The sequence below is a fragment of the Eptatretus burgeri genome, chromosome 16 (genome assembly GCF_056783735.1).
Source record: "Eptatretus burgeri isolate ZD-2024b chromosome 16, Ebu_testis_v1, whole genome shotgun sequence".
Classification (NCBI taxonomy): domain Eukaryota; kingdom Metazoa; phylum Chordata; class Myxini; order Myxiniformes; family Myxinidae; genus Eptatretus; species Eptatretus burgeri.
The window spans coordinates 37730738-37758177 of NC_140976.1; the positions used below are offsets into that span (position 1 = coordinate 37730738).

Below are 27440 nucleotides of genomic sequence, written 5' to 3' on the forward strand. Positions count from 1 at the left end.
CGGCAACCAAAGGGGCATTAGCAACCAGTATCTACGTGGCACAACGAGGTCATAAACTGGTCCTACCACCCAAATTTCATCAAAATCGAACAACTGCAAGGGGGTCAAAAACCCCCGACAAACACACACATGGACAGACCGACACCACGACCAACAAATAAGGGTAAAATAAATATAGATCAAAAAAAAATTTAATCGAAAAAAAAATTTTTTAGACTCCATCGACTACCCAATGAATCACCCCGTCGATGAAACACCGGGATGACAGTTTTAAAGCTGGGTCGAGATTCTTATCCAGGCTAGACAGCTTTGAGGCGAGTGTGCGCCCTTCTGGGCCATACTGCCCAGCCCCTGGACGACTGGATAGGCAGATAAACTGATAAATTGAATAAAACGTGTTGTTGATGGAACACAGCAGGCATCATGAGCCAAATGGCCTGTCAAAGTTCCTCGTGTGTCGTAAAAAACCGCAACAGCAGTGTGCACATAGCGAGCAGAGCTTCTCAAACATGGCATTCATTTAGAAAACTCCTTGGAGTTGTATCGGACAACCTCAGAGGCCATGAGAAAACACGTCCTCCAATGACAGTAAAACATACATGGGTATCTCCCAACATGAGAAAATTACTTTAAAAAACATCTCATGTAAAGTTAAACTTGTATAATACCAGCAAATACCGCCCGTCGCTTCACTGATGGGAATACTAAGGAAGGGAGAAAAAGAGGGGGAGGGGAGAGAGGGGTGGTGGAGAGGGAAACAGAGAGGAGGGAGGGAGAGTGAGGAGAGGTGGGGCAGCATGAGGTGAGAGGAAGGGAAGGCTGATGTATGGTGGAGCGTTAATTACGATTCATATTGTCTCTTCAAAATGATTCTGCATAGAATAACAGTGAAGATGGAAACAAAATAATGTCTGAAATCCATTTTCGACTCGTCATACTAAAAATAACACCCGGAGACAAACACTGTCCAGACACATCTGGAGACAGACAGAGGGAGAAGGAGAGAGTGAAAGAGAGAGGGAGAAGGAGAGAGTGAGAGAGTGAGAGAGAGAGAGAGAGAGAGAGAGAGAGAGAGAGAGAGAGAGAGAGAGAGAGAGAGAGAGAGAGAGAGAGAGAGAGGTGTAAGATGGTGCTGCACTGTATTCGGAGAGGGCAGAGCGAGGATGGGAGAGAGAGAGGTGTGTGTGTGTGTGTGTGTGTGTGTGTGTGTGTGTGTGTGTGTGTGTGTGTGTGTGTGTGTGTGTGTGTGTGTGTGTGTTTAGGAGGGTGCTGCACTGTATTCGGAGGGGGTAGAGCGAGGATGGGAGAGAGAGAGGTGTGTGAAGGAGGGTGCTGCACTGTATTTGGAGGGGCAGAGCAAGGATGGGATGGAGAGAGAGAGAGGTGTGTGTTTAGGAGGGTGCTGCACTGTATTCGGAGGGGACAGAGCGAGGATGGGAGAAAGAGAGAGAGGTGTGTGTAGGAGGGTGCTGCACTGCTGCACTGTATTTGGAGGGCAGAGTGAGGATGGGAGAGAGAGAGAGAGATAGATATAGAGATAGAGATAGAGATAGAGATAGAGATAGAGATAGAGATAGAGATAGAGATAGAGATAGAGATAGAGATAGAGATAGAGATAGAGAGAGAGAGAGAGAGAGAGAGAGAGAGAGAGAGAGAGAGAGAGAGAGAGAGAGAGAGAGAGAGAGAGAGAGAGAGAGAGAGAGAGAGAGAGAGAGAGAGAGTAGTTAGCAGAGGGAAAATGTTATGCTTTATGAACAAAACACACACTAATATATACATATATATGGGGGGTGTGTGGGGGGTGTGTATGGGTGTGTGTGTGTGTGTGTGTGTGTGTGTGTGTATATATTGGTGCTTGGCCGATATTGGCAATTTTTGGGGAATTGGCAGATTGGAATCAGTGTGACCACCGACTACAGTACATACTGTATACAACCCAAAAACCTTGAGTAGCTTTCACAGGTGTTTTGGGGAAATTTCAAAAAGCAAATTTTATTAAACAACGTTGCATTTAAATAAACGTTTCAAGAAGATGTGTATAAACATTAATCTTGATGAACAGCTGCATGTGACAGGTGAAAAAAAATTGGCTCTTTAATTTAGAAAACACATTAATACGGTAAATGGATCGGAAATCGGGTGTTATAAAATATATATTACTTTGAAACTCGCAAAGAGAAACCATATAACCTTTGTAAATCACACCAAGTTATATAAAATAACCAATTGCTTTGGAAATAGTCATTAAGACAAAGGAAAACGTGATTGCTCGAACACTGCTGAGGTTAAACCTCCACCACCCATCATCTTCAACATAAGATGTGATGAAACTTTGCCACCACGGTCCACGACGCCCATAACCAAGCATGCAGGCATGCACACACATCCACAGAGAGTCCGTTTACAGATCCAAATCTCCCCATATACACCTCCACCTTGTAGCAACTACCGACTGTACATCCCGATCGGAGCACTAACTGTACTGCCATCACCTGTAGGGCACTCAACAAGTGGTGTAAGCACTCAAGCAAGCACCCCAATGAAATGGTTTATAAGGAACAGCTGGCTTGGCAAGTGATAGCAAGTTGATTGGTAATGGCACATACCTGCAAAAAACTAAACATCACCGATTTCTTAACATTTCCAGATTTTACTCCAAATTTCGAGTTATTTATTCCACATGATCCGATCCTCCAAACTCAAATCATATTTCCATTATATACTTGAACTCAAGGGGGAGCACTCAGTAGAGTGCTAAACCTCCGCTGCCAATACTGCTGGGTCACTTAAGTGAACCTGATATCCTATACATTGTAGGTCAAAACGGATCAGACTCTGCTGAACCACGATTGAATAAACTAAACTAGATCAACACGCATGTAGAAATGGCAAAAATATAAAATCGAAATTTTTTTGAAAAAAAAGTTGCAAAATTTTTTTTTTTCTCGAACAAATTTTTTTTTTGGGGGGGGGGGGGTTGGAAATCACTTAAAACATGTAGAAATGCAAAAAAAAAAAAAAAAAATCAAATATTTTTCAAATAAAATCGAAATTTTTTTGAAAAAAGTTGCAAAATTTTCGAAGTTTTTATTTTTTGGACCAAGTCCAAAATATAATGGCATGATCCTTGGACCATACCTAATCCCCCCACCAAGTTTCGTCGAAATCCGTCCAGGAGTTTTTCCGTAATACTGTTCACAAACAAACAAACAGACAGGGGTGAAAACAGTAACCTCCATCCATCTTCGATGGTGGAGGTTAATTAGTCCATGAGAGTAGATCGTGGAAAATCACATCATAAAATGCATGAAATCACCCAAAGCTCCTAATTTGAAAACTATTGCTCTTACAAAAGCGATGTATATAGCGATTCAAAGGAATGAAGATGGGGCATTGGATGGTTTGAGTGAAGAAAATGGACCCCCCTCCCCCACCCAACATTTGAGTGCTTTATCGTTAACAAACTGTTGCGGCCTTTTCCAACTCAAGGCATTGTTGTGCAGGCTGAACAAATGGTGAATTTAGATCCCAGCAAGGTAACCCAGGACGCCTTAAGGTCCCATCAAGTGCGAGATGTCCAAGGATGTTCCTGTTAAAGGATATAATTAAATAAAGCCGTTAATTCTCATCAACAGGAATGTTTAATTAACCCAAACACCCAATTTTCAAACTCCCTTGGAGTTTTCTTAGTATGCATGTAAAGTTTCAGGCTGCTTGGTTTCATGGTTTTGGAGCTTTGGAGGAGTTGGACCGACGGACTGGCACACACTGACATTTATTAGTATATAAATGTAGCTAAATACAACTCTCGAAGTGAACCCACATTACAGGTGAAAGGCATACCTCACACATCCAGACTAGCAAGTACCAAACAAGCCGTTTAAACACAAAATGCATTTTGACACGGTGGACTTTAAACGTTTTAACACTTTCCAAACAAATTAAACTCATTAGAAGCACGGTCTGCAAGTACACACACTTATGAGTGCTTTACTGGTTTGGTGGATATGAAACAAACACTCAGAGAGAACATTATTTAGTTAAACTCAGCTGGAAATTTAAAATACATTCTGACAGTCGGTATTCCCGTCCCAATTAATATGTGAGTTTGAGCATGCACACACAAAAACACACCACACACACAAAAACACACACATGCACATGCACACACACACCACACAAACACACACAACACACACACACACACACACACACACACACACACACACACACACACACACAAACACAAACGCACACACAACACACAAACACGCACACACAACCACACACAAAAACACAAACACATAAACACAAAACACACACACATACAAAAACACAAACACACACAACACACAAAAATCACGCACAACACACAAAAAACACATACACAAAAACACACACCACACACACACACACACACACACACACACACACACACACACACACACACACACACACACACACAAACACACACAAAAACGCACACAAAACACAAACGTACACACACACAACAGACAAACGTACACACACAACACACAAACGTACACACACACACACACAAACGTACACACAACACACAAACGTACACACACACACACAAACGTACACACACACACACACAAACGTACACACAACACACAAACGTACACACACACACACACACACACACACACACACACACACACACAAACGTACACACACAACACACAAACGTACACACACACACATACACACACACACACACACACACACACACACACACACACACACACACACACTGGAAACCCACACCCATAAACCGGGACACCGACCGTCCGATACTGTGATTCGCTAATTGCATCTTATAGGCGTGGCTCGGGTTGTGCGTGCTGCGAGAGTGTCACGCGACGGACGTATCGGCCATGGCAGAAGAGTTATTTGATTTGGATTTGACGGAGGAAGAGGTTCCGTCCGATGACGAGCCGCGGCAGGTTCGATGGGTTGGTTGGGATGGGAGGGGAAGCACGGGGTGAGCTAACATTTTGCAATGCAAGTAAAGGGATATACTGTGTCTTTATCGAGAGAGGATATTTACATATATGGGCTGGTAGGATGGCACACTCGCCTCGAAGCTGTCTAGCCTGTGTTCGAATATAAACTGTCATCCTGGTGTTTCACAGGCAAGGTGATTCATCAATGCGTGTGCCGTTCCTGGGATGGACTGAAACTGGGCGTCCTGTCTTCCGGGATTACTTGATGGACGATAAAGATCTCACGGTGTCCTTTGTGAAGAGTTCGAAGGCGAGCTATCGCCAGCACTCTGGACAAATTCCAAATTCGTGCCTTAACTACTGCTGGGAAGGCAATGGCAAACCACACAATATAATCATTGTGAAGAAACTGCTTTGGCAGCACCGACGCTCTGTAAAGACTATGGTACATCATATATATATATATATATATATATATATATATATATATATATATATATATATATATATATATATATATATATATATATATATGTATGTATATGTATATACACACATTGGGACCATAATCTGTACAGAGCGTCGCTAGTGTCAAAATAGTCTCCTGGGCCATTGGGCACAATCCTGGAGGGGTCGCCACTCCAATGCAGGATACTGGAATCGCTCAATCATCCCAGCAAGCTGGTACTCATTTTGCTGACCACAGAAGGATAACAGGCTGAGTCAATCCCACCTGGTATTAATTCAACAACCAAGCCTGATTTGAACTCAGGACCTTAGGATCACAAGCCCACCACTCGAACCTTGAAGAAAACAGGCATATATATATATATATATATATATATATATATATATATATATATATATATATATATATATATGTATGTACGTATACGTATTAGCACCCTTGGATTTTTTTCAAACACCATTTTCTTGAAAAATAAGTTGAAATTGACAAAAGTATTTGGTCTCCATAATTCTTTATTTTACTGTTAATATTCAATAACCTTTGTTTTTGATTTCGAACTTAATGTCTTTTTGAATCGTAAAATAAAAAGAAATGGCATTGACAAAATTATTAACACCCTCGACCTAATATTTGGTAGCACAACCTTTGGACAAAATAAGTGCAGTCAAGGGCTTCCTATAGCCATGAATGAATTTCCTACACCCCTCTACTGCCAGTTTGGCCCACTCTTCTTGTGCAAACTGTTCCAGTTCTCCCAGATTTGAAGGGTGCCTTCTCCCAACTGCTGTTTTCAGATCTCCCCACAGGTGTTCAATGGGATTTAGATCTGGACTCGTTGCTGGCCACTTCAGAACAGCCCAGTGTTTTGGCTTGAACCATTCCTGGGTGCTTTTTGAAGTGTGTTTGGGGTCATTGTCCTGCTGCAAGAACCCCGACCTTCAACGGACACCTAGCTTTCTGACACTGGGTTGAACATTGTGCTCCAAAATGCCTTGGTAATCTGATTTAATGATGCCATGCACACATTCAAGGCACCCAGTGCCAGAGGCAGCACAGCAACCCCAAAACATCACTGAACCTCCTCCATGTTTGACTGTAGGGAAGGTGTTCTTTTCTCTGAAGGCTTCATTTTGTTTTCTGTAAACTTAGAGATGATGTGCTTTCCCAAAAAGCTCTAATTTGGTCTCATCTGTCCACAGGACATTCTTCCAGAAGGATTTTGACTTGTTCAGGTGTGTTTTGGCAAATTCCAGTTGGGCTTTCTTCTGTCTCTCTCTCAGCAGTGGGGTCCTCCTGGGTCTCCTACCATAGAACCCCTTTTTATTGAGTTGGTGATGTTATGGTGTGAGTTGAAACTGTCATACCTTGTGTCTGAAGGTCAACTTGAATCTGTTTGGCAGTTGATTGAAGTGCTTTCTCCACCATTCAAACAATCCTTCGCTGCAATCTTCGATCAAATTTTCTCTTGCGGCCACTTCAAGAGAGGTTACCTACAGTGGCATGGGCCATAATCTTCCTAATAACATTGTGTACAGTGGATACAGTAACATCAAGGTCTCTGGAGATGAACTTGTAGCCTTGAGATTGTCCATGCTTGGCTACAATCTTGTGTCTGACCTCCTCAGATAATTCTCTGGTTTTCTTTCTTTTCTCCATGCTCATTGCGGTACACACAGTGACATAAAACAGCAGAATGACTCTTTTTTTTTTTTCTCCATTCAAACTGGGTGAATGAGTGATTTTTTTTTCTATTGTAGGCACCTACAACTCACCAAAGTAGGAGAATCAACTGCTTGACATCTAATTATTTCTAACAACTTCTAAAAGGTACCAATAATATTGTCTGGGCCATTTTAGGATTTCAATTTGGAATAAGCTAAGATTCAGTCATTTTTTTCAGCTTTTTTGTTTTGTTCCACTGCAAACCAAAGAATTACATGTGTGGATACTAAAAGATTTTTTTTTATTTCAACAATTTTCTGGAAAAAATGGTATATTATTTGAAAAAAAGTGCAAGGGTGTCAATTTTGGCCATGACTGTATATACATACAGACACATCAGACGCACCGCCTGACTGTTATGGTGAGCATTTCCACGGATTATATCTCACACGGTATAACCGCATAATCCACAAAGAACAACTGTCCATCTGTGGAGTGTGACAAATCAAAACATGTGGAGTGTGACGAGCACTCCCTTGATCTCCATTGGACATTGTCTGACTCTGACACCAAAGCGTCACCTCCAACCCAGAGGCCTCGGCCCGGCGACTCTGACAAACAGACAAAGATTACATGGTCAACATCAGTTAAGCATCAAACGGAGTCACCTGTCCAGATTTTGTGCTTATTTGCCCTCATCAGTATGGCATACCGATAAATATCTAACCAACAATGACCACATTCATCATTCATACAATCGCCGCACTTCCTGAATGTTATAGTGAGCATCGCCATGGATTATATCTCACATGGTAAAACCGCATAATCCACAATGAACAACAGTCCATCTGCCACCCAGATGATTGTTCCTGCTAATGCAAACCATTCAACCAGAAGGCACATGATATGCTCGGCAGGTGAATTGAAACATGTGGAGTGTAACAAACCCTTCCCCGATCTTGACAGAGTTGCCGGGCCGAGGCCTCTGTGTTGGAGGTAACGCTTTGCTATCGGACTATGTCCAATGGAGATCGGAGGAGTGCTTCTCACACTCCCCAGTCCACATATTTCGATTTACCCACCGATCACATCACGTGCCTTCTGGTTGAATGGTTTGCTTCGGTTGAATGCATCGGTCTTTTCTTTCATCGGTCTTCAATCAAATTTTCTCTTGCGTCACCTCCAGAACAGTCAAGGCGGGACCTTTTCCTGCCTTGACTGTTCTGACTCGGGTGTGACGTGACGCGGGACCTGTTCCCTTTGCCACGCGGGACCTGTTCCCTTTGCCACGCGGGACCTGTTCCCTTTGCCACGCGGGACCTGTTCCCTTTGCCACGCGGGACCTGTTCCCTTTGCCACGCGGGACGTGTTCCCTTTGCCACGCAGGACCTGTTCCCTTTGCCACGCGGGACCTGTTCCCTTTGCCACGCGGGACCTGTTCCCTTTTCCACGCGGGACCTGTTCCCTTTTCCACGCGGGACCTGTTCCCTTTTCCACGCGGGACCTGTTCCCTTTTCCACGCGGGACCTGTTCCCTTTGCCACGCGGGACCTGTTCCCTTTGCCACGCGGGACCTGTTCCCTTTGCCACGCGGGACCTGTTCCCTTTGCCACGCGGGACCTGTTCCCTTTGCCACGCGGGACCTGTTCCCTTTGCCACGCGGGACCTGTTCCCTTTTCCACGCGGGACCTGTTCCCTTTTCCACGCGGGACCTGTTCCCTTTTCCACGCGGGACCTGTTCCCTTTGCCACGCGGGACCTGTTCCCTTTGCCACGCGGGACCTGTTCCCTTTGCCACGCGGGACCTGTTCCCTTTGCCACGCGGGACCTGTTCCCTTTGCCACGCGGGACCTGTTCCCTTTGCCACGCGGGACCTGTTCCCTTTGCCACGCGGGACCTGTTCCCTTTGCCACGCGGGACCTGTTCCCTTTGCCACGCGGGACCTGTTCCCTTTTCCACGCGGGACCTGTTCCCTTTTCCACGCGGGACCTGTTCCCTTTTCCACGCGGGACCTGTTCCCTTTTCCACGCGGGACCTGTTCCCTTTGCCACGCGGGACCTGTTCCCTTTGCCACGCGGGACCTGTTCCCTTTGCCACGCGGGACCTGTTCCCTTTGCCACGCGGGACCTGTTCCCTTTGCCACGCGGGACCTGTTCCCTTTGCCACGCGGGACCTGTTCCCTTTTCCACGCGGGACCTGTTCCCTTTTCCACGCGGGACCTGTTCCCTTTGCCACGCGGGACCTGTTCCCTTTGCCACGCGGGACCTGTTCCCTTTGCCACGCGGGACCTGTTCCCTTTTCCACGCGGGACCTGTTCCCTTTTCCACGCGGGACCTGTTCCCTTTTCCACGCGGGACCTGTTCCCTTTTCCACGCGGGACCTGTTCCCTTTTCCACGCGGGACCTGTTCCCTTTTCCACGCGGGACCTGTTCCCTTTTCCACGCGGGACCTGTTCCCTTTTCCACGCGGGACCTGTTCCCTTTTCCACGCGGGACCTGTTCCCTTTTCCACGCGGGACCTGTTCCCTTTGCCACGCGGGACCTGTTCCCTTTGCCATGTGGGACTTTTCCCTCTGACACTAACCAAGATGAGCAGATCCTGAAAAATAACATATTGAAAACAAAAAAGAAAGAAATTTCATCAATTGATTCTATTTTGCACTCTCTTAGCTTGACAATGAAGCGTTTTACCAATGGGAGGGGGTGGGGTGTCTTTTGATTCACTCGTGAATGTCAACTTTTTAAAGAATACCCTCAAACAGAAGATCTAACAGGGTCTGTGGGGTATTAGGGGACTAAGGATTCTATTGGGGTCTTAAGGCTCCTCAGGGTCTAAAAGGTCTTTGGATTATAAAGGGTCTTTAGGGTCTTCAGAGTCTAAAAGGGTAAGGGCACTAAAGAGCATAAATTCAAAAAATCCAAAGTATTGAGAGATTATGGCTAGAAATCTTAAGTAAGGGTTAAAATTAAAAAATTCTCGTATTTGGATCTGGATGTGGATCTTCACCAAAATCGAATCAATTCGTCCTTGTCATACACCCAACCTGTCTATCAAGTTTCGCATGCGTCCGTCCACACCTTTTTGAGATGTCATTGTTGGCCTGATCTCTTAATGGTGAAGAATCACTTAAAATATTCTTGTATCCGGATCTGGATCCAGATCTTCACCGAAATCTAATCAGTTCGTCCTTGTCACATACCCAACCTGTCCACCAAAGTTCGTCCAACTTTGTCCAAAACTGTTTGAGATATCCTGCTCACAGACAAATAGACAGATAGGGGTGAAAACAAAACCTCCATCCTTTTTCGGTGGAGGAGGTAATTCACCTTGAGTGGCGAAAGTAATCAAAAGACGAATTATGGGAAACATTGCAGAATGCATGGAACAACCTCCCAACCTCCAGAAAACGCAGAGAAAGCATTCAAAAAGGGAGATGTGCTGTTTTCCATAAAAATGGTCGTCACACCAAATGTTTAAATTTCATGCATTATGAAATAGTATGAAATACAAATCATTCTTGTTGCTTCAATAAAACATGATCATTACATTTCTTTAATAAAACATACAATTGTTCTCTTCCCCTCCAATAAGGTCGATGACAGGAAACATTAAAATGAGCTCCAACCGACCGATCATACGTCGATGTACTTTTGTGTATGTGATATTTCAAAAACCGTTTAAGAGTTAGCTTTCATATTCCACAGATCGATTCCTCATACCACCCGAAAGGTGGTGGACCTGGAGTATCAGCTCTTTGTTTTTGTTTCTTTTATAAAACATGACCTTTATTACCCCCGTTAGCCCCTTTTACTTTCTGGTTTCAGTATCCCTCCTCATCTCTCTCTCTTGCTTTCCTGTTCTTTTTGGTTGCTGGTTGAATCTGAATCGTTGCCCTGCTACCCCGCTGACCGCTGTCAATGTAACCTGCTCTGCCCTGAGCCTCTCTCTTAGAGGAAAAAAAAGGCAAATTAAAAGGTGTCAGAGTTTGGGTTATTGAAGACTCCTAAATTTGACTGAAAGGGGGTTGGTGCGGAGGAATGTAAACGCTTTGTATTATGTCTCCACTGTTTCTTTAGGACCGGTTCTTTGGAAAACAAGAATCATTGGAAGATACAGCTTGGTAAGTGTGAGCTTGGTGGTGATGGTGGTGGTAATGGTGGTGGTGTTGAGTGAGGAAGACTAAAAATAAACCATGGATTTCCACTCCAACATGAAATTTAATTGTGGATAGGAAGAGGCTGAAACAGAAACTAGAAAGTGGCAAAACACAAAGGATAAAGTAAGGACTGCAAAATAAATATGTCGATTTAATACAAAGCAGTGAAGAAATCTGCATGGAAGGATAAAATAAATTACATGGAGAAGATTGTAGAAGAAGCAGAGACAGCAGATGAGAAGGAAGAATGGCAACAGTTTAAAAGATCTCCAGACAGCTTATCACAGACAGAACAGGAGGAGCAATTCAATAAAAGACAGACAAGAAAATGTACTCATTTCAGAGAAGGACAGATGAAAGATGGGCAGAACACATCAAGGAGGTTTCGAATAGACTAAATAGAGTGAACAATTACAGACGAGATGAGATGAAGAACGGACAGGAAGGGATCTACCAATTGACATGGGACCAATCGAACGTCTCGTCTGTAGTACGTGATGCTATCAAAAGACTGAAGAACCGGAAGGTACCAGGGGTGGATTACACAAATACAGAGCTGTATAAATGCAGGATAGAAGTATTAACATATACCCAACATAGTTTAGTAAAAGAGATATGGAAACGAGACAAAATGCATGAGGGATGGAAATGTGGTCGAATAATCAAACTACCAAAGAAAGAGGACATAATGGATTGTGGGAACTGGAGAGGAGTGACCATACTACAAATTGCCAGCAAAGTGCTTTGCAAGGTAATGCTGAACAGAATGTACAGTGCCTTCAGAAATTATTGACACCCATCGACTTTTGTCACATTTTATTATGTTACAGTCTGAATTTAAATTGGATTAAATTTAAAACATTTTTATCACCGATCTTCACAAAATACCCCATAATGACGAAGTGCAAATGGGTTTATATATATTTTTACAAATTAATTAAAAATGACAAGGTTACATGTTGTCTCCATAACTGTTTTTAGTGTTGTGGAAAAGAACTGAGCAGAGAGGGAATCGGATACCTTGGAGGAACAAATTCAAACAGCGAGAGGAACTCTGCTCTGTAAATGGCATCTGCCTGACATCACAGTCCTTACCTGGCATGCAGGAGAATGCAAGTAGGCTGCAGGAGTTTGCATTGCAAGTGGGCCTGAAAATTAACAGAGCCAAAACAGAAATCATGAACACGCATGCCACACAAACCAACAACAAAACCATGTGCAACAGTTCACCAATTAGAGAGGTTGACATGTTTACATATCTGGGGTTCATGGTTACCATAACAGAAGGGGGAGATACAGATGTACTACAATGGATGCAAAAGGCAAGGGGTGCATTCATGAGACTCAAGAAAATTTGGAAGTCAAAGAAGTACGACACCAACACTAAGTTGAGGATTTTTGACAACAACAACGTGAGTTCAGTTCTCCTGGTTGGATGTGAATCTTGGAAAATAAACAAAGAAATTGCATGCAAACTGGAGTCCTTCATCTACAGCAGCCGTAAGAAAATCTTGAGAATCTTCTGGCCTGGGCATGGCGAGTAAGAAAGAGGTTAAAAGGTTAACAGGGAGGAAGAACATCATAGAAGGCATCCAAATTTGAAGGTGGAGATGGATTGGTCGCGTGTTGTGCATGAAGGATCAAGATATCCCAAAAAGATCAATATGCTGCGCCCTTGATGGGAAGAGAAGGGTTGGACGGTCAAGGGAGACCTGGTGACGTATCGGCATGAAAGGAATGAAGATCACCTGGAATAAAATCGGAATGTGGGCCGAAGACCGGAAGTGGTGAATGTTCATAAGAAGCTCCATATGCCAGGCAGTATGCTTGGGTAATAAGCAATTATATGTTCTTGAATATATAATATAAATATTTAAAATGTTGCCTTTTCATTGGTCATTATGAGTATCTCATTCGTGGAACACACCTTGCACTGGGAAAATTTGACCCATACTTTAATCTTCCAGCTTTGAAGTTGCAAATATATATCATCATCCTGTGGTCTAGGTGATTTACCTTGGAGGTTAATTGGGATGATGTCATATGAGGCAAATTTATCTTGTTGTTGAACAGCCATAGTTCCTGCCATGAGGCTGATCACAAGCATTTATACATGCTATGTCTTTGTCAGTGGCCAAATTGTAAGGAACCATGGACTGTTTGCAATGTCGAGGCTAAGGATCAGCCTAATGGTGCCCAGAGGGCTTTCATCATCATACTTGGGTTCTCGTCATCACGCTTGCTTAATTGGAACTCTCATGTGCAGGTCCTGGTCAAACTTTTGTCTGATGCATTCATGCTGCATCGATTATGCTCAAGCAGGTGTAATGAAGTTGTTTATTTCGAATTGTATTTGAAATCATTGTTTTGGCATGCATGATCTAATTCCTTACATACAGTGCATTTTGCTCACGATGTAAACACGAACCAAACGAGATTGGCTAGCCTTGTCATCTTGCTTGGCCTGCATCTGCTCAGCCAATTGGAGCATTGTAAAATATATGCCTGTAGTGGATATTCTGAGTCTTTGTACTTCATTTAGATTTATTCAACTGGACTCTCCATGTGGAATGATCAGTGGTGTTATGGTTGTCCAGTCAGTGGGGCTTCCTGAGTGGTACCTTGTGGTGGCAGCTTTTCTTGGGAGTTTAAAAGGCAAGAGTTTAGCTGCCAAAATTATTTGGGTTGATGACATTGCAATGCGACTGGGTCGGGTTCCAAAGGAATCGACGTGGTCACCCAGGGTTAAACTCTGCAGAATAGTCTTGAGCATAGCGGGGCATCAGGATTGAGCATGGAAAATCACGCTCAGGATTACTGTTGCTAATTTGGTTTACCTGCCAATAATTTGCTGTGCTTATCGCTTCCCAGAAAAATTTTGTAATGCCAGAGGCAACGTCGCTAATCCCAACCACAGTATGTTCAAGAAAATGATACAGATTTTATTGGTGATGTAAATGGGGTGTGGACAGGAAGAAGAACCCGATCAATGATGTAGTTATTCGAATACAAACATGGCGTGATGCCTAGTTTATTTATGACTTGTGACATGCACACAGGAGAAGACCAAGACGAGGTGCCCCCTTAGCCCAGGACACTGTGGGCTAGTGTCAGTCTGATGTGCAGGTTCCGTCCATCCCACGAAGATGCCCACGAAGTGGGTCGCTCCAGGCTTTATCCCGTAAAACACACGTGCAGTTTCCAAAGAACCAGATAGGACCATGGGTGTGCGTGACACGCTGAGGGCAGATGTGCAGGCCAGGAAGAGAGGCAAGGAGATATGGTGAGGGAGGCAGTATGGTCGTCGTCACAGCAACACCCTGTGGGAAGTGAATAAGCGAAAAGACTCAGAACAAAGAGGGTGACCAGAAGAGGAGAGAGAGATGACTGAGGTCACCCTCATTGTTTATTGGTGATGACTGCCCTGTTGGCCATGTCTTATGGTGTCAAGCCAAATTGGGGTTCAGCTTCCTGGATTCCTGACTTCGCACACCAGAACCTTCTTCACCCTTTGAGGCCTTCCTGGCCAACGCACATGGTTGGAATTCATTAAATATGGGGGCATGAAAGGAAAAGCAGACCTGGCAATGCTAATTGGAGTAATACGATACAACTCTTCTCAACACACAGATTAAAAGAGAACTATACTTTAACAATGACTCAATCCAGGAAAACAAACTCGGTGTTAGGCAGCCAGCCCAATGCAGATTGAATGCACATAAATAAGTAAAAAGTCAGAACTTAGGATTAACAACAAATGTTACTCAAGAAAATTTGCTTCCGCATCCATAGTAAACAGCAGCAGCACATTCTCTGTCTTATTAGTCCACTACCAGCCTGGTGTCAGCTTAGTTGTTAAGGTGGCTGGCTTAGGATCTTAGGGTCCTGAGTATGAGTCCATTGGTCGCAGAATTAACACCAGGGGGGTTGACTCAGCCTGTCATCCTTCCGAGGTCGGCAAAATGAGTACCAGTGTACTGGTAGAGGGGCGCAGCATCAGCGGCACAGCTGCACTTCCAAGAAATGATCGCTACTCAGTAGCCAAGCTTCCATATGCAAGAACAGAATAGTCCCCTACCGGTTTCACCGGAGGGAATGAAAGGTTTGCTGTCCGTCTGTCTGTCCCACCTGTGGTTTTTCTGACTTTTTTTTTCCATACCCTTTAACATATTCAACTGAAACTTGGTACATAGCTTTTTATAAGTTTCAAAACGAGTTCGAGTTTCAGGGCATTTTTTCCATTTTTCACAGTTATGCTCTTTTTAGACTCAGAAAATATCACCGGTAGGGGACATGTCTTACAAAGCAATTATCGCTGTTCTTTTATCTTACCTTCCTTAAGAATATTTCTTACAAAAATGACCTGTAATTTTCCTAAACTTTGTTTTGCCATTTTGTGGATTGCTAAAAAAAAAAAATTCAGACGACATCACGGTTCTGCTGTAATGTTGCTTTCATATTCGGCAGTACTTAAAATTATTTTGTACAACAACCAAGATAAATTATTGTCGAGGAAACCCCAGCCTCGTGTCATCCTCATTATTAAGATTGGTGTTGTGTTTCTGGTGAATTTTTTGATCTCCTAGTGCATTTTTATTGATTTAAAATATATACTTGTGCAATTTAATCCATGGAATGTATAATATGACAGCTCTTTATGAATGCTCCGCAGCGATAGGGAAGTTTGTGAGTCGTTTGAACTGACAGACAATTTCGTGAACAGAGATCCTGAGATGACTGGACCAGAATGTTTCCAGCTTCTTCGCGTTTTGGGGAAAGGGGCCTTTGGCAAGGTAAACTGTTGTGGTTAAAGTTGGTCATTCTTCTCATTGTTCTGTCCTTTTTTTTTGTTATCCTATCATTTTCTACTGATCCTGCCTTCTCTTAGGCCTGGTGTTGGCTTAGTGGTTAGGGTGGCGGCTTGGGATCCCAGTGTCCTGAGTTCAAGCCCCGTTGGCTGCTGAATTAACACCAGGGGGTTGACTCAGCCTGTCATCATTCCGAGGTCGGCGAAATGAGTGCCAGTGTACTGATCCCGGTGTATGCCCCGGTTAGAATAGGTGTACCATATCCCTGTGTGTCGTAAGAGGCGACCAGGGTTGGCGTCAGGAAGGGCATCCGGCCATAAAACATTGCCTCACAAAAAGCCAAACCCCTGCACAGCAGGGAAAAATGGCTGTAAAAACGGTCATTCTGCCTTCTCTTAGGAGCCTCACTCAAAGGGAAATGCCTCTGACTGTCCATTCGTGTGTGTGTGTGTGTGTGTGTGTGTGTGTGTGTGTGTGTGTGTGTGTGTGTGTGTGTGTGTGTGTGTGTGTGTGTGTGTGTGTGTGTGTGTGTGTGTGTGTGTGACAGAGACCACATAAAACCACAGAGGTCTAATTTACTTACAAGTTAATTTTGCACATTTAGTCAAGTCAAAATCCCACCTGACCCACAACAAATTGCAACAAAAGGTTTTTCAGTGGTTTTCATTCCTACTGGATATACTGATCAACAGAAACAAAAGTCTACCAAAATCTGACATCCGGAAATGGGTTAAAACAGTCATTTTCAAGATGGCTGCCACCGGGCTTTGAAATAACTAAAACAGCTATAACTTCTTCAATAATTGTGATAAAAACATAATTGTTGGTTCTGGCCCATGGTTTTAATGGATCAGCAATCCACTGGTGTCAATAAAATTTAGATCTGATCAGGATTTAACCTGAAATTCAAGATGGCGGCAAAATTCAAGAGTGCAAAAATCAATAAATTTTCCATCTGAACCAAAATCACTGAACACCTGGTGCCACTGAAACATTTATTTGTGAACATTACATAATGGCAGTTTAGGTTACAATTTCAGTCCTCATCACTGTCCTCTAGTTCCTCGGAGGCTTGATTTAGTGTATTGTCACAAAACGTCACTTGGCATGATCCACATGCAGACGTACACGGAAGCCCATTCTTTCTGCAGCTGCAACGGGGTGTGTCACAAGCTGTGGTGCAGTTACAGTGTATCATCTTCAGAAGAGTGTCTGGTGCAGCATTCATGGCAGTCATGAAAGGTACAAATCGATTGTCTTCAAGTCCCCAGCCCCAGTCGAGAGGATCGAGGTCACCCTCCATCTCCATCCAAACCATGACCTGGTAGTACACTCGGAGACAGTGAAACTTGGTGGCAGATTCCGTTGGGGGAAGACGTTCAGGTGTAATGAAAGACTTGGCAGCAGCGACCTTCTTTGTGAATATCTTGTAACACATGGCTGCCAGAGAACTTGTGCTCTCCCCACCAAATATAACGGCCATCGCTTGGCTGCCAAGTTTCTTTATTTCAGCGTGGCTGACGCCTCTCGAAGTGAATGTATCTGCACACAACTGGAGGCCTTGATCATCTTCCACGAGTTTGTGAAAGACTGATTTTTTCCCAATTCCATACACACGAGATGTTGAATCACATCCTGTGAAGGCGTGCAGGAATAATAGTTGAGTGCACAACTTATTCCCAAGAAGATGCTTCATCCGATTGATGTCATATACTTTCAGATTGCTTCTTTACTGGTTGTCTGATCTGAAATATAGTGGTTTTCCATCTGGTATACAGTAATGGAGCAAAAGCATCAACAAATCTGTGTCCTCTCCGATTAGTGTGGTGGAATGCAGAATTGTGCTGTTTACGGCTGTCTTGGCAATGTCTACATCAGCGTCCCCTTCTGCCTGAATAACTGTGCAGCCCACTTTCTTCAGATGATCACGAATTAAGGTGATCAGCTGTTGCTTGTTACTGCCAACAGATAGGAATTCATCTCTCTTTCCGTCAAATTCAGTTTCTCCGGTGAAGTTCACAGTCGGATAGCTGTTGGCTTTCCCCTGTCTCTGCTGAGTGTTATCCTTTATCGAAGGGCCTGCACCATAGCAATCAAAGACAACAGTTGCTGTCCCATAGTGTTTTGTTGTGAAGTCCGCATATGCTCTGGCTATTTTGCTATATGTATCTCCCTTCTTCCACTTGAGCTTGTGCAGCAAGGATCCACCATCAAGAACATACCTTTCATTCTTAAGGTGTGCTGAAGGTGTGGTGTCAGGTACTCCTTCACATGCCAGTGCCTTGGTACAGTGGTCATTGACGGCTTGAGAGAGTTGAGGTTTGTCGACCTTCCTCAAGATCTTGTTGTCCTCAAAGAGGGATGGAGGGTATGGACTGAGCTCAAAACTCATCACGTCCTCAAGTGACAAATCACCTATCTAGGATACCACCAGGAATCGCTGGAATAGCACACTGGAGTCGATGGTTCTGTGAGGAGCAACCTGGAGAGCATTAGAATTTCCCAGGGTCTTTGCTTTCTCTGTCCTCTTGATGGAGAAGGAAAACACAGGTTGTCCAATCATTCTCTCGATTATTTTGTTCCCAACAGCTTCATATTCATGCACGTTGATGTCTTCGCTTGCCACGATACCATTTATGATATTTCTCAATGTCGGATCAGAAGAGAAAGGTGAAAATGCATTCGGCTTTGTGCTTATCTTCAAGAGGTCGAATGCATGTCTTTCAATTCTGGCACCAGTTGCTTCTTTATGCTGTTCGCGTGTTGTGTATGTGAGATCATTGAAGTCCTGCATGGCGACGTTGACCTCAGATGTGATGGGGGCTGACGTTGTCCACAATGCTAGGTGTTCCTCTGTCATCTTACTGCCATGAGTCAAGCCACCGGTGCTCTTTAGTGATCTCATGAGTGTTTGTTCGATGACTAGATCACAGCTGAGGCCTGCCCAAAACTGGTTTGTTCGCCGGATCACATGGAAGCCATTTTGAAACTTCTCATACACATCTGGGTGTTTGCTCTCCAGTTCACTCATTTCTTGTACGTAGAGATAAGCGGACTTCTGGTAGTTTGATTATATAGAGACAATTTATTGATTTTACGCCCTTCATTTTTTGCCGCCATCTTGGATTTCAGGTTAAATACTGATGAGATCTAAATTTTCTTGACACCAGTCGATTGCTGATCCATTAAAACCATGGACCAGAACCAACAATTATGTTTTTATCACAATTATTGAAGAAGTTATAGCTGTTTTAGTTATTTCAAAGCCCTGTGGTGGCCATCTTGAAAATTACTGTTTTAACCCATTTCCGGATGTCAGATTTTGGTAGACTTTTTTTTCTATTGACCAGTATATCCAGTAGGAATGAAAACCACTGAGAAACCTTTTGTTGTGGGTTTGGTGGTTGTTTGTCATAAATTGACCCGACTAATTGCATGTGGAGTATGTCCAAGTTCATCATGCCTGTTTCTTCGTGTATTGCTGTCAGAACCACCTGTGGTTTGACGTGTCCTGCAAGTCCTACAGGCTCAACTAGCATGCCCCACTGATCTCTACATGATTGGACAAAGTTGTTTGATTGAACCCATCTATTTTTACCACAATTTGATTTTATAACTTAATATATGTCAAAGTTATCCATACCTATGGGTGTGTTTTTACACATGTATATATATATGGTAATACTGTTGTGGTGGCAAGGACGACCGCTCGACGGAGCAGTTGGGCCGTCTCCCCTCCGAACACCCGGAATTGAAGGTCATCACTCCGGATAACTCCGAAGTCAACGGGTCGCTTAATGGACTGTGGACGCCAATATTTCGACTGCGCGGTTAGGGTCTTTTGTCTGATTCCAATTTATCTAAGTAGCTGCGCAGTCTAGCTACCGGGGAAACCACACCCTCGGCCGGCTTTGTCCGAACCGAGTCGCTGTTACCGACTTGGATCTGGCATAACCGAGCGAGTATTACCAAAGCCGCGCTGGCCCAAATGACAATTTATGGCACAATCGGCCTCCATAATTCTCAAGCCTGAACCATACTGGGTCAATGAAAGAAAGCACAGACAACGAACTGGAACATTTAACAGTTCTTTGTTTACGAGGTTATAGGGAGGGAAACACAGAGCAGACTTAATCACGAATATAGATGTAGGCAAATGTACAATGGCAATCACTCAAACGATTTCTACTTATCAGACTGGCCACAGACAGACACACACACCCAAAAAGAAATGGACCTCGTGGGTCTTTATTTGGCCCTTCAGCTTGGGATGGAAGGCGAGCTGAGGTTCAAAGTCTGGCCGGGTACCTGGCCGCCTCGTGCGGTTTCACCGACTCTCACTTGTGGAGCGCAGAGTCCATGGACGGGAACGGGAATCCTCAGCTCGAGTGCTCCAACACAACCCACCACAGTGGGAATCGAACCCACGACCCAGAATCCAACGAGCCCACGATGCTGGCTGCCATGAACGACGATCGACGACACGAGCACCACGAAACATCTCCGCCACGACCACCACCACCACCACCACCACGAGCACCAACACGACCACCGACCACCAAGGAACCCTGAAAAAAACCCACAGACCCCGCTGAGACAGCTCGCCACCTTTCTTATCCCTCCCCCGGGCAGATGGAGGGATCCGCTCTGGGGTAACTCACCTCCGGATTGGTCGGGGGGTGTCGGGCGATCGGTGTCATCCCTTCATTGGACGAGGCAAACATTCCATCTGGCTGGGACGGGGTTTGCCCTGAGGTGATCTCACCCCTGATTGGACGAGGGGAGCATTCCATCTGGCTGGGGCGGAGTCAGCCCTGAGGTGATCTCACCCCCGCGTATGTCCGTGGCCTCGAACCCGTGCGTAATGGCGCTGAAGGAGTGGAGGGGAGATTTAACGCAGAAGACTAACTCGAAAGAAACTCGCAGCGCACACATGAAATTCCCATTAGACATAGGGGTGGTATTCTAACTATCCACTTATACTTAACGAAATAACTAAACTTTGGGTCAACTGTATGTGTGAAGGCGAATGGTTTCCAGATTCGTAACAATACTATTTATATCATTTGTTCTGCGGCATATAAAAAATTACGTCAAGCACACACAACTTCGCACAATGGAACAGGGTTATACATTTTGTATTTTCTCGACAAATGATAAGTGTTTTTAATCCCTAAGGGGGCCGTACCCAATGGCTTGTGTGAAGTCTGAAGTCTCCTCGTCAAATGCACCGGTGAGTATGTGCATTTGTTGAGGAGACTCGATTGTCTGATGCTCTCCCTTGTTTAATCAGATTTTCTTATTATTCTTTCTCCTTGTTGCAACTGTCAAGTTTTGTGTTGGCTTTTGTGATATTATTCTCATGGACAAGTTTGTACCTTCAGGTAGTGGACAAAAAAATGGAAACACCTGGGTAAATGAGGGACACCAAGTATATTGAAAGCAAAGGCTTCTACACAGGTGTGGCCCATGTGTTAGTTAAGCAAATAACATCCCAGCATGCTTAGGGTCATGTATAAAAATGCTGCACAGGTCTAGTTGCCTATAATTATGGCTACAAGAGGAGACCTCAGTAAAGGCCCAGTCACACCTTGACGTTTTAGCCAGCTTATGCCGATTTTTGAAAAATTTGTCTAAAACGCTGGCACACGTCGAATACGTTATGGGTAAGTTTTGGAAACATTGAGAGCACGCTGAAAAACACTGGCTTTCATCGTTGTACTTTGCGGTTGTCCTCAAATTTTTGCATGCTTGAAATTTTACGACTTATGCCAGCGTATGACTCACAAGTTCGGCTACGCTGGCCATAAGTTGTAGGCACGTTATGCGATCGTTGACACACGTCGACACACGTTACTTGTAAGTTAATCATAAGTCGAAACACGTCGAGGTAATGTTTAACGTACCCGAAACTTATTTCTAACCTATGAGTAACGTGTTGTAGGCACGTTACACGATCGTTGACACATGTCCACAGTCCACACATGTTACTTGTAAGTTACTCATAAGTCGAAACACATCGAGGTAATGGTTAGCGTCAGTGTTCCAGACTCCCTGTTTTTTTTTTTTTTTGTTTGTTTTTTTCTTCAGTATGACGGTGATGTTGACACTTCGATTTCTAGTGCGGTTATGATTTAAATCGTTGAGCGGCAGCCTATTAATTATATTATATCATAACCGCACTAGAAATTGAAGTGTCAACATCACCGTCATACCGAAGAAAAAAGAAAATAAAAAAATCAGGGAGCCTAGAACACTGACGCTAACCATTAGCTCGACGTGTTTCAACTTATGAGTAACTTACAAGTAACTTTTGTCGACGTGTGCCAACGATCGCATATCGTGCGTACAACTTATTCCCATCGCATGCGGAACGTGTGAGGCATACGGCAAGTACGTCGTAAAAATTTTAACACATTTTAAATTTCAAGACGTACTCCACTTACTCCGACATATGATAGTGTTCTATTCACGTATACCAAACTTACCCACACCGTATTCGACGTGCGCCAGCGTTTTAGACGCGTTTTTCAGAGGTTGGCACATGCTGGCAAGATCGCCAAGGTGTGACTGCGATGTTGACACTTCTATTTCTCTGGCGGTTATGATTTGAATCATTGTGCGGCAGCCTTTTAATAGGCTATGCCACGTGATCGTTGGCGATATGTGCAGCGCGCTATGCATAAGTTAGACTATCGTTGGGCATAGGTTGTGAACGCTGACAACATGCTAAGCATTCGTTGGTATAAGTTATCTTTTAGACACCGAAACGTTCTGTGTCTGTTACTAATATGTTATGCATACGACCAACTCGTTATGAATATGTCCGAATCTTTAAAAAAAAACATCAAAAGTTCAGCGTAAGCCAGCGTTTTACATACATTTTAATACGTTGCCATTGCTGGCTAAAACGTCAAGGTGTGATTGGGCCTTAACTCTGAAAGCGGGGTGATTGTTGGGGCGTGTTTAGCAGGAGCTGCAGTGACAGACAGCTCAACTTGGTGATGTTTCATGAGCAACAGTGTCAACGGTGATGCTTCCATGGAACTCTGAGGGAAAGACATCATCAGCCAAGGGCCACAGCAGGCGAAGGCACATATTCCAGTATCGTGATATCCTTGCATTAATTTGAAGTGCAAGGCAAAGCAGGCGAGCAACTGCAGATCAATTTACTGTAAATTTTAACCTGGAGCATGTGCAGCAAGTTTCATCAAAAACGGTCCGTTGAGAACTCCACAGAATGGGATACCAGTCAGCTTTCAGTGCACAAACCGCTCATCACACCTGGCAATACACGTTTGTGATTCCATTGGTGCAAAGAGCACAGGAAATGGACTACCGAGCAGTGGAGAAATGTGATATGGTCAAATGAATCAACCTTCACCATGTTCTCGACAAACGGACAAGTACATGTGTGGCACCAACCTAAAGAACTCTTCAACCTTGAGTGTTCCAACAGTGAAGGGTTCTGGTGGTTCTGTCATGTTGTAGGGTACATTTTACGAGCATGGTTTGGGCGCAGTCATTCCCTCAGAAGCAAGGTCAGGAAACGCAGGTTCCTCCCTATTGCACACATTACCCTTATAATGAGCTCACCTGATTCATGGACTTTTGGTCCATTTATGGAGATGTGGAGGAGTGACTCCAATATGTCTTGCTTCATTATGTTTTTCAGTCTTGTTTTGACAGCAGATGCACCTCTCTCTGGCATTTCTTACAAGGAGGGACAGACACACTTCCATGAAGTGGATGACCATTGGCATGAAATACTGGTCGTTTTTGTACATGGAAAGAATCTTCTCCAAAAGCCATTCAGTCGGAGATTGGGCAGCAAGATTTTTGCACATTATTGTGGGATTTAGAACTACTCTGGGAATGTACTTAGTTCCACGAGGTTGTACTTTTATTTCTTCCACTCACATTCCAGCTCTTCTGTTTTTGATCAAACTTCAGAAAGAAGTGGTTTCCAAGAATCCCAACATCTGCCAGGCCACATTCTTTGAATTATTTTGGCGATCTCTGTGGGACAGCAGTGGGATTTTTTTTTTTTAATCCTAAAGGCAGTCGGCACTTAAACGCTATTCTGCAAGTGGTTGTTTTTTTCCGTATCATTTTTGACGTGTTCAACTTTGCTAAACATTTTTAGCATCACTGTCAACATGTTTAACTTTGCTAAAAAAATTATATTACTTTCAATTGAAAAGGGTCAAAATTTTGTTAAACACTGTCTCAACTTCAATCACTGCAGAACATTTTGAAGACCATTTGCATTTGGTGTTGCATTCCCAAAATGAAATTTTAAGAGTGAAGTTTGAGTCACTTTCATTTTTGAGCCCACTCTCCACAACCAAGTACTGTATATGCCTTCAGCATGCATTACTTTCTGTTAGGCGGTGCTTATTTTATTTGATTATGAAAACAGAAGATATCTCTGCGCAAGTTTGATCAGCTTTCTGGGTCTGTCCCGGGGATTTGGGCTTGTAAGGGCAAAAATAACCGAACTTTTTCACTGTCATTTGGTTGAAGACAATAACACAGCAGAAACATTTCTTATCTATTTGAGTCACACGTGTGGTGGTGGATGTTGTTTGGGTTCAGGAAACATAAGAACGGAATGAATCATAAAACTTAAATCCATAAAACTAGGCCTATCACAGTTGTTCTTTTTTCGTTTTTTTTTTTTTTTTTGACTAAGTCAACGTTTGTTGTCTCGAATGAATCAAATTGAACGCAAAACACCTCTGTCTTTTCTTTTATATATATACCTTTTATATTGTGAAAGAAACGCTCATCAAGTAGCCAGCAAGAGACTGGCTGACAACTGCCAGAGCTCCGGTGGCAGCCAGATTCTAATGAAAACCCAATGTATGGGATTTTGACCTGTGTTTCCTGCGTCAAAAGCCATCAGTTTTCGATGAGAACGCAAACTGTACTTCGTTTGCTATGTACATATTTATGATTGCATTCAGGGACATTGTCATATGGAGGAACAAGAAAACATAAAATTGGTATTTAATGTGTGCAATAGGGAGGAACAGTTGCACATGAGACCTTGAAGAAAACAAGATTGCGAAAATACAATATGATTCCAGGTGGGAATCGGGGGCAATGCTACTGAATATCGAAATTCTAGTTGTGGTTGTAAGAGATGGTGTTCAACCACCACATTCTAGGATGAGAGAAGAAGAATGTGATTGAATGTACATAGGAAAGTAATTACATAGAGGGGTGATGGAAGACAAAAAAGGGGTGGGGGTGGGGAAGGAGATAAGGGAACGGAGGGGAGGGAAGGAAAAGGAGGGGGAAAAAAGAAGAGTAGTGGGAAAGATATAATCAGAGTTGGAGGTAAAATGTTGTTAAATTGTTGATATCCATAGCTGAAGTTGATAAGACATTTAAAATTCCATGCTGCTTGCATGTGTGCGAGAAATATCCGAGACAAGGATCATACTTTTCATCCACACAGTCTCTGTTCTTTCTTTCATTCTCCTTTCTTTTTATTCACTTGCTTTCATCCCAGCCTCTGCGTACATTCTACATTTGAATGTACTTTTTTTCACTCGTTTGTGATGTATTATGTGCTGTGTTCTTTCTCCAGGTGTTTCAGGTTCGAAAAACAACAGGCTCTGATAATGGCAAGATTTTTGCAATGAAAGTACTCAGAAAGGTAAGATTTGATTGAATTTACCAAAAAGTGAAAGGATATTAGCTTGGTGGTGTTTCTTTACGCGAGTAAATTTTATCAGGAGTTGTGTTTTAGTTTTAGTTTTGTCTTTAAGTCTGAAGTCACGGCAGTCATTTATTCTCTGCAGGCTACTATCGTCCGCAATGCAAAGGGCACAGCACACACAAAGGCTGAGAGGAACATTCTTGAAGGCATAAAACATCCCTTCATCGTGGACCTTGTGTATGCTTTCCAGACCGGTGGAAAGCTGTACCTCATCTTGGAGTATCTGAGTGGTAGGTTTAACACCACGGACATGTAAGTATTACATCGTGCTGTTTATGGCTCTGGTCATTGCATATCTTTTAAAAACCATGTGACGCTGGTTCAAGCAGCTCCTCCCTCCTAGCTCATCAAAGCTAAATTTCCCAGACCAGATCCATTGTTTTACTATTGTATTTTCATTCCTGTTTTGATGGTTGTGTTTTCATCCAATTATACATGTCAAACCATACCGAGTTGTGTTTGATTGTCAAATTTGTGTCGCTGTTATAGTCCGGCCGACTCGCCAAGCCTTGCCCCTTCTGTCTCGGATTTGACCCAATGTGCTTCATTTTCACTTCTTTCCTCCAGTCTTGTCATATGTGATACCTCAGCTTGATCCCTTTCCTCTCCTTGCTCAAAAAAATGTAAGCAACAAAAACTCTTCTTTGCTCCAAAGGAAAAGAACAATAACTCAATCTGCCATGCACATTTCCTCCTTCATTCTTTATCCCTCCTCTTTTTCAATTTCCATAAATTGAATGAAGGCTAAGCACATCGCATGTAAGTGGTTACCACTCTGTTTCAAAAAATGAAGTTTGTTCCATTGCCTTCTTACTACATTTTCCTGAAAGTGTAAGTCTAACTGAGTTCAGAACAAAAAACCGTATAGCTTAATTACATGTATATATATATATATATATATATATATATATATATATATATATATATATATATATATATATATATATATATATATATGTATATATGTATGTATGTATATATATATATGTATGTATGTATATATGTATGTATGTATATATATATATATATATATATATATATATATATATATATATATATATATATATATATATATACCGAAATATGATACTTTGAAGAAGGGTTACCTATTCTGATGGTTTTGTGAGTTTTCAATGAAATTACCAAATTTTTCTTTTTTGACAAAATAAATGAAGGTCATAGTATGTAACTTATTCTAGCAACTAATCTAATAATCAAAATACCAATTTCTGGGATTATTAAGAAATAATACATACTACCTATTTTTTTTTATTACTGCTCTATTCAGTGACTGTCAGATGCTAAAAAGTACTAAAAGGGAGAAGATGTATCAAACAAATTCTTGGACGTAAATGTTCAATTCAATCAATTCTGGGAGCAACAAAAAGCTCTCAATTCTCCAAAACTGTTTTAACTGCCTTCTAATATAATAAAATATTTTTTAAATACCTGGAAAACATTTTTTTTTCAATTTAAGAAAATTAATTTTTTTATCAAATTCAAAAAAGTGTGACGTGCAGTCGGACAAAAATGCAAAATTACTCTAAACCAAAGCCATGCATGTTTTCAATATTTTTTATACTATTATATCTATATCACTGTGCCCCATTTGTAAATAAATTTTAGTGAAAATAATCTGATGCACAG

General features: G+C 42.9%; 1 protein-coding gene across 3 annotated transcripts in view; it reads left to right on the forward strand.

Moving 5' to 3' along the window:
- Nucleotides 1-4850: 4850 nt before the first annotated feature.
- Nucleotides 4851-27440, forward strand: part of LOC147010871 (ribosomal protein S6 kinase beta-2-like) — a 66532-nt gene continuing 43942 nt past the window's right edge. The window contains exons 1-5 of one of the 3 annotated variants that reach the window (XM_085859704.1): nucleotides 4851-4970; nucleotides 11176-11219; nucleotides 15928-16048; nucleotides 25662-25730; nucleotides 25876-26023. In XM_085859704.1, coding sequence (XP_085715830.1) covers nucleotides 4902-4970; nucleotides 11176-11219; nucleotides 15928-16048; nucleotides 25662-25730; nucleotides 25876-26023 — 451 coding nt within the window. In that variant the 5' untranslated portion in view covers nucleotides 4851-4901. Of the gene's footprint in view, nucleotides 4971-7208; nucleotides 7267-11175; nucleotides 11220-15927; nucleotides 16049-25661; nucleotides 25731-25875; nucleotides 26024-27440 lie in introns of those variants that run through there. The other 2 variants (XM_085859705.1, XM_085859707.1) reach the window with 2 other exon arrangements.